We start from the raw sequence: 8,521 nt of genomic DNA, 5'->3' as shown, positions 1-8,521 counted from the left end.
TCTGCATTCCTTAGCTCTCTAACAAAGACACTCATGAGTAAAATATCCATCTCCAGTGCTTTTTGACAATGGGCCCATTGAGGAAAGCTTTGACCTTCTCCTCCTTTTCTTCTGCTCTTTCCAACATTAGAAATGTGTGGCAGGGAATGAAAAACCCCAGATGGGCTGGTGACTCACATGGTAAAGATTTTTTAGCCCTTCAGTTCCTGGAGAGAAGAGGGTCAAATGTTAGGAAGTTACGAACTTTGCAGAAGATGCCTCTAAACCAAAATACTTCCCTGTGAGCCCAGGCTTTATTTACGTGAAGAAAAAGCTGTTTTCCCACTGACCCAGAGCTCTAGGGCTGGTATAGAAAAAAGTGCATGGGGATAAATAAGTAAAGTACTTGCAATCTGATGTAAATGAAGTCAGTAAGTGTGTATTCCTAAATGAGCAGTGCATCAAAAGTATCTCAGAAACATATAATGGTTTGGATTGGAAAGGACCTTAGGATTATCCAGTTCCAACCCCCTGCCATGGGCAGGGACACTTCACACTAGACCGTGCCACCCAAGCCCCTGTGTCCAACCTGGCCTTGAACGCTGCCAGGGATGGGGCATTTACCACTTCTCTGGGCACCCTGTGCCAGCGCCTCAGCACACTCACAGGGAAGAACTTCTTCCTTATATCTAACATGAACTTCCCCTGTTCCAGTTTGAACCCATCACCCCTTGTCCTATCACTCCAGTCCCTGATGAAGGTCCCTCCCCAGCATCCTTGTAGCCCCTTCAGACACTGGAAGCTGCTCTGAGGTCTCCACGCAGCTTCTCTTCTCCAGGCTCAACAGCCCCAATGTTCTCAGCCTGTCTCCATACGGGAGCTGCTCCAGCCCCTGATCATCCTTGTGGCCTCCTCTGGACTTGCTCCAACAGCTCCATGTCCTTCTGATTTTGAGGACACCAGAACTGCACCCAGTGCTGCAAGTGGGGTCTCATGAGAGCAGAGCAGAGGGGCAGGATCACCTCCTTCGACCTGCTGCTCACACTGCTTTTGGTGCAGCTCAGGATACAGTTGGCTTTCTGGGCTCAAGCGCACACTGCAGCTGGCTCATGTTAAGTTTCTCATCGAAACACCTATCTTCTATCATTCTCCTGGCTGAATATTTGACTTCATAGTCTAATGGTCTGATGCTGATATTTTTAATATTGCCTAAGTGAAAAGGATTTTCTAATTCACTGTTTCTTCTCCCCTCTTTGCACAGGAATTGAGCCTACAGTCATCATTCTGGGAGTAATGGTGATATTTGGCCTGGTGCTTTTTGCTATGGGCCTGGCTTCCCTTATCAGGTGAGATTTGCAAGACGTGTTTGATTTGGAGGCCACTTCTAGTTTCTGTGGTGGGCTTTAGCCAGCAGTTTAGTTTATGAACACATAGCAGGCTTGGTTGTGGTCATTGGGAAAGCTAGTCAATTTATTACAAATCAAATCAGAGTAGGATAATGAGAAATAAATCCAAATCTTAACATACATCCTCCCCAACCCTCCCTCTTCCCGGGCTCAACTTCATTCCTGAATTCTCTACCTCCTCCCCACCAGCGGTGCAGGGGGACAAGGTTGTGGTCAGTTCATCATACGCTCTATCTGCAGCTCCTTCCTCCCCAGGGGAGGATCCTCACACTCTTCCTTTGCTCCAAACACAAACCCAATAAAATCCAATACAACTTTATTAAGTGATAGTGGCCTGAGCACTGTGGGAATTGGTTCTGCAGTCTCAGGAGTTGTACCCTTAAACCAGCCCAGGTTTGGAAGAAGACTGCAGTCTGTTGCTGGAAGGAATGGCTGGATGATGGCTCTGAAGCGTTAGGAAAGTGGCTATCAGTTTAGAAGTGCAAAGTATGCCACACAAACCAAAGACAGGAATCTGCTCTGAGAACTTTGGGGTAGAGACTGATTAGGCTGCCATGTTAAATGTCTTTTCCTTACTCCAGATCATTCTTGCCTGGATTTCTGTCCCTAATATAATCCTGCTTCTGATGAAGTACCTAGGCTGATGCTCTTTACTTTCCTCATGTAATAAAGATAAAGAGAATATCTCTGGAGAGGGTTTGGAACAATTAATTAGGATACCTCTATTACTAAACTGATTCTCTCCTTGTTTTGGTCTGGAATCCAGCTCCCTGGTCATCCACATTGCACATATATTATTCTGGGCATGAGATCTTTAGAGCAAATGAAGCTTAGGAAGGAACAGTTTCAAACAGTTGCATAGGTCACATTTGTGTCCTGACTCCATAATCAGGTAGACATGGTCTGGCTGGTCCAGGAACTATGGGTTGCTCTTTAGCAAGGACACTATGGCCATAACCTAAGGTAATCTGCTCCAAACTGGCCCCTGGAGTAATGTCTCTCATTATTGATGTCTACATGGTGCATGACTGAAATTAGAGTGAAATTAGAAGGCATATTTACCCAGAAGAACAGAGTTCAGCAGAGCAGGGTTCCTGGATCATCCCATACAACTTTGCCTCCCAAATCTTCCCAGAAGATTCCACTTCTGAATCATCCCTCCAAACCCAGATGATATAAGACCACCCAGTAAGCAACACCCCAAACAGCTTTCTCCCTTGTAACACACAGCTGCTTCTGATATCCTATAATTGCAGGCATTGAGGAGGTTGCTCCATCCATCTGCACTTTAAACCCCTGCTCTATTCCTTGGCCACCAGCCTCTAAAATTAAGTAAATAGAAGACAATCTTTCTTCCTGCTCTACTTGTGAGCTGTTCTTGGGAAGGCTCAGTAATAAGTAAAGATGCATGGCTGTCTGCAAGGGAAGAAAAGAAGTCTAGCATGACTCAGACAATGATTTATGTTAGGGAAGGCCATGTCTGGAACTAAATTTAAACCACAACATGGTCTGAGTTCAAATGTGGGAGCTCTGGTATAAGGCCTGCCAGGGATCTGTTGCATGACCTTAAGTGAGTCGCTGCACAATCTGTGCTTTGCTTTCAGCAGAGGGATGCTTTCCTTCATGTTTGGGGGACATGACGTGATTGACCAAGTGACATTTTCACTTAGACAGGTGAAAGGTACATAAGTGATGGGGTTTTTCCATGAAAATAAGATGGGTGGCAAGGTGATTAGAGAAAGGTTACAAAAATCATCCCAGGTGATGCCTGTGTTTATGTGGCCAACGCTCCTTCTGAACTCCAAAAAGCTGTCTGTGCTCCTACAAAATGCCCAGAATGGTACATACATTAGAAAAGTGAATTGTGATGATGTATAGATATTTTGCTGGATTCCTTCTACAGTAGCCAGCAAAAGGCACCCTTTGCATCAGGAAAAGTCTTAGGTGTGTGTAGATCAAACATCTGTAACCAAAGATCCTTAAACAGAAAAATGACATGGAGAGCAATAAGGAGCTCTCATTTGCCTTCTCTGTTCCTGCCTGATGAGTTTCTGACTAATACGTGTAGTGAGCTTTGTGTTTAGTGTTAAACCTTGGCATCCATTGAAATAGTGGGTTCAGAATGATGGCGTGTGAATTCTGCCTCTTCCCTGAATCCCTAAAATAGCCATGTGTTGGGTATTATTGTCAGATGTATCCCATCTAAAAACTAACAAAGCAACTCTGGAATGTTCTGTAATGATTTGCATGAAGTGGACATAAGCCTATTTAAACCATGCCATGAATGTAGTCCTTGACAGTGCACCATTTCTTCTTGTGGTCTCTTCTGCCTTGCCAATTCAAGAGAAGCTGGGCAAGTAGAAGGATGCAGTCAAGCAACAGATAGTGTCTGCTGGTCTGATGACTATACTGAACTTTCTCTCCTGCCCATGGCAATTCTGCAAATCTAATAGTCTATCAAGGAATGCAGAGAGTCATCCCTTGGAAAGCAGGCATAGCATCCTGTAGAGATGCCAGAAGCACATTTGTCTTGTTATGCAGTGTGTGGTAGACATCCCATCTGGCTCAGGTCCTGGAAGAAGTAGGTCTGAATCAGCAGAGTCTTGATCCGATTACTCGTGACCAAGAGAAACAGCACTGGTTCAGTAATACTGCTTCTAAGACTTCCACTCTGCGTTGCACTACACTGTGAACACCAAACTGCTCATTCCCCATAGCTTTTCCCTCTGTATGAGCTTGCAGTCATTACAAGGAGGTATTTTGCTGTGTGCATTACTTCACCATGCTACACTACAGAGATTTAACCAGCATATGTTGATGGTAACTTGTGTTCAGGCAGCTTTTATAAGTTACTCATGGTTCAGTTTCGGTCCCTAAGAAAAGCTGGTTTGCCTGAGAGCTGTTTGCTCACCAGGCACACTGGATGCTCTAATAAAACTTATTATTCTTCCCTAATGGAGAATAATTTGGGTTATGAAAAACAAAACTGAGCAAAACAAAGTAAGCATTATATACACATCCGATAATTATTTGTAACCAGATTAACTCAAGGTTTCTATTTGACCCTTTGAGATCATAGCTTTTATAGTCTGTGAATTGGATAACACATGACTCGGGGGAATTCAGTCCAAGTCAGGGCATCATGATTTGTCTACTTCTTTCACCCACGACCATCCCCACTGCCACTTAATACTGCAGGGAAGGCAGATGTGGGGGACTTAGAGGTAGTAGAAATTGGTCTCCTACCTAAAAATGTTAACTGTGACTCTCCAAATCTCGCAGGCACAGTGTCTTGAACAGCCAGCTATTCAGGGGACCTAACAAGATCATACTCACCTTGGATGACCTCATCTTCATCAACCCCGAGCTACAGAAAAAGGTAAGTCCTTCCACCTGTGTAAGTAAATCTGGTGGGACACTCAAAAATAGGTTTGCTCTTTGGTATTTTCACACCCATGAAGCTCTGGGAAGGTCATTCAGTTCCCCATGTCTCATTTTCCCCTGCATATCAGAAAATTTCCTATACACAGAGTGGTTTTGAGTCTCAGATTAGATGCACAGGCAGCCTCAGAGCTGTTATGATCATGGAAAATAGTATCCTTGTTTGCTTTTATTCTTATAGCCAGCCGCTATTCTTATTCTTGAGGTTGGATGGTGCAGCACAGTTCATGTCCATGTATCTAAACCATCTTGCCCTCTAAAATAAAGTATCTTCATCTGAATTACTTATTGGGAACTATTCCTGGCCTGTGCTGGGTCCTGCCCAGAGCTGTGGATCTCCTGAGGGAGTGTTATTTGGCATAGACCAGGACCATGACAATGATATGGACTGCTGTGGAGTAATCCCTTTGCCTAGGTCACTGGCACAGATACAGGCTTCTTGCCCATGCCAGAGAAGATACTTCCCTGTGCCTTGCTCAGAGACACACCTGCCTCCTCTTCTATTTCCCCCAATCCACAGCATTTCCATCACCTAAAGTGCTGCTGTACTGTTTTCAGACTTATAGGGTTGACTTGCAGGGTCAACCTTATGAGCCTTTTAGAGTTATTGAGAGGGGTGAGGTGGGAATCTTGGGAGGTTGCTATCATGGGTGAAATGTATGGACAGAGCTGGAGTGGAGGGTTACGTCCAAAGGTGGGAACTGTTCTACACCTGCTTTTCTTGCCTTCCAGAGGATGACCTTGGACAGTCTGACTGATGCAAACAGCGTAGCAGCAGATGGCAGAAGCCTGAAATCCGTAACCCGCTCCTCCTCCTTGAAAAGTGAAGCTGCCACCTATGAAACCTCCAACGTGGCTTTGTATGAGGTAGGTAGGGACTTCAGGCAGCCTTCTCCCACCACTTATGTTCACTGACCTGCTCAAGGGAGGAAAGTCTTGGGCTGCAGTACTGTAGGTCCCAGGATGGGAGTACTGCTGATGCACCCTAAGGGTGAAAAGAAGTTACTCCCAAGCATGAACTTAGCAGTGTTTAAGGTGACTACCCAACCATCACCTTCACACCTGGAGGCATATGGGGTGGTGGTGTTCAGCATCCATCTGTGGCATTTCCAGGTCTTGACCTTGTTAGAGATGTCACTATCTAAAGGCGCCATGAAGAACCTTTTCTACAAGACAGCATTTAGGTGGTGACATCGCTAATAAGGACCTTTCTTACAAGACAAGGACCCAAATACACAGAATAAAGGCTATCAAATTCCCCTTTGTGCCAATAGGATGGTATGGAGTTTAAGCAGAGGCAATGGCCAACAAAACTCACCACATCCTTCAGTTCTTTCTTAAAAACACATCGTTTTGCAAAAACGGGGTGACAATTTTTCCTGAAAAGGAGCAAAATAAACAGGATTATTAATGCCAGAGAGAAGCTCTGGACAGAGTTACTTGCCTTTTTCACAGAATCCCAGACTGGTTTGTGTTGAAGGGACCTTAAGGCTCATCCAGTTCCAACCCCTGCCATGGGCACGGACACCTTCCACTAGAGCAGGTTGCTCCAGCCCCTGTGTCCAACCTGGCCTTGAACACTGCCAGGAATGGGGCAGCCACAGCTCCTGTGGGCAACCTTTTTATCAATTTATCTTTGTTTATCGATGCTAATACACCTTCCAGGTATGAAGTTCTGATCTGGGTGAAGGTCCTGCCTTGCCCCACTTTTTGAGGGTTTGCTGTGGATATTCTTATTCGGGTGCAGTATAGAAAGCATCCATGCAAAGAACATTGAAAATCCCCAACCGCTTTCGAAGTGAAGGATCTGAAATTCAGACTTAGTTCCTAATGTTAGCTGTTGCTCAGAGACTTGCTCTATCATTCACCCACTGTATTGTGGACAGGGAGACTGGGTATGGCTGAAAAAGTTTGGGACAGGAGCAGCTCACCATCTGCGGCAAAGCTCCACCAGCATCTTGAGGAAGGTAGGAACAGGGAATAATGGGGTGTGTGGAGGGAAGGTTGCTTGGGGCATTTGTTATAGGATCATAGATTGATTTGTTGTTGGAAAGGTTGATTTGTGTTGGAAAGGACCTTAAGATCATCCAGTTCCAACTCCTCTGCCATGGGCAGGGACACCTCATACTAGTCCATGTCTCCCAAGTCTCTGTCCAACCTGGCCTTGGACTTGACTTGGTGACTGCAGGATGTTGTTATTCTCCTTATCTCCTATTTATCTGCTGAATCAAGTGTCATGGTTGTCAATGAGTCTTGCCCAGTGAAATCTGGTGGAACGGACCATGCATGATTGTATCTGACAAACTTACTGATGACCCATGTGTCAGAGTCAGCACTTTACAGAACCCCTCCCCAGACCTGCCACTTCAGAGGTGGTGCAATGCTGAATGGACAATGACTATTCTAAGTGACCTTGTCTTCAAAAGCAGAGCAGTTTGGAGGAAATCACCCCTGCCTGTGTCAGGGCAGGCTGAGGCACTGGTAGCTATTTTCATGTGTTAGTTGTTGGCAGTGTGACACAAACATGGTTGTGATTTCTCTGGGATTTGCTTTGTGTCTCCAGCTAAGATGCCTGTTATAAGTTTTACTTTTAGTCTTCAATTTTATTATTCCTACTAAATGACAAGCAAATATATTTATTTTCCAAATTCAGGGCCATTAGTCATGGGCCGCTACTGCTAATATAAGAGCGGCATTTTTATGCATATAAATATATTAGATGTAGGAGGGCATGTCTCCAAAGGCACTACTGATGGACGACTTTGGATCCTCCAAGCATGGTGTTGCTTTCCAGACCATACCAAAGCTGGAGCAAGACTCCTCATGCTGAAGTCAGTTTACCCCCATGAAGCTACTTTGTCCTAATGGAAGATCCAATCCAGCTTGTCTTAAAGAACAACAAATTTCTCTTTACTTTGCTTTTGCTGTCTTGCTTTCTTTGTCTCAATGGATAGACTGAGAAAAACAAAGCTTACAAAGTGTAGGATAGCTGAAAGCAAACAGCAAAGATGCTGTTTTCGTCCCCATTGTTGTGTGCAGAACTGTTTGATAGTACAGCGATAAGGACATGTAAAGATATAAATGACTGCTGACCAGATATCTGGCTGACTCGGTCTTGCTGTGATTCCCTGTCTTGTTTCAGATGAAAGATCTGCGTCACGAGAATGTGAACCTCTTCCTGGGCTTTTTCTCTGACTGTGGCATCTTTGCCATAGTGACAGAGTACTGCTCCCGAGGAAGCCTGGAGGACTTGCTGAGGAACGAAGATATGAAGCTGGATTGGATGTTCAAATCCTCTCTTGTGATGGATCTAATTAAAGTAAATCCATTGCTGCTGCTGAGGCAGCACCTGCATGTGACTTTTACATCGAGATACTTATTTCATCCAGGACTTTGGGATTGTTATACTAATGCAGGGAAAACCAATGTGAAAATTATACTGGTATAAAGGGTTTTTAACGGAGACCTCTTATTCCTGTTTTGTTATCATCTGAGAGAAGCACTATTTGGGGTAACAAGACTACATCCATGCAGCAGGATGAGAGGTTAAAACTACACATCAGGCTAGAACTGATGATCTAGAACAGTGAAATTGGTGACAAATTCATACTTACCAAAGGCCCCTTATTATAATAAATCAGAAATGCATCCAGCATAGAACCAAACCATATCCATCCCCTACAATAGGATGGCTA

At 44.6% G+C, this 8,521-nt stretch overlaps 1 protein-coding gene across 1 annotated transcript in view; it reads left to right on the top strand.

Moving 5' to 3' along the window:
• GUCY2F (guanylate cyclase 2F, retinal) overlaps positions 1-8,521 on the top strand; it is a 43,324-nt gene that overhangs the window by 8,216 nt on the left and 26,587 nt on the right. Inside the window, exons 4-8 of the mRNA XM_010019372.1 lie at positions 1,241-1,325; positions 4,668-4,764; positions 5,559-5,693; positions 6,713-6,793; positions 7,969-8,145. Coding sequence (XP_010017674.1) covers positions 1,241-1,325; positions 4,668-4,764; positions 5,559-5,693; positions 6,713-6,793; positions 7,969-8,145 — 575 coding nt within the window. The remainder of the gene's footprint in view (positions 1-1,240; positions 1,326-4,667; positions 4,765-5,558; positions 5,694-6,712; positions 6,794-7,968; positions 8,146-8,521) is intronic.

Source organism: Nestor notabilis, unplaced genomic scaffold (genome assembly GCF_000696875.1).
Source record: "Nestor notabilis isolate BGI_N333 unplaced genomic scaffold, ASM69687v1 scaffold1878, whole genome shotgun sequence".
In the NCBI taxonomy this organism is placed as follows: domain Eukaryota; kingdom Metazoa; phylum Chordata; class Aves; order Psittaciformes; family Psittacidae; genus Nestor; species Nestor notabilis.
The sequence above is the reverse complement of the archived record's forward strand: the minus strand, read 5'-3'. Positions and strand labels throughout refer to the sequence as shown.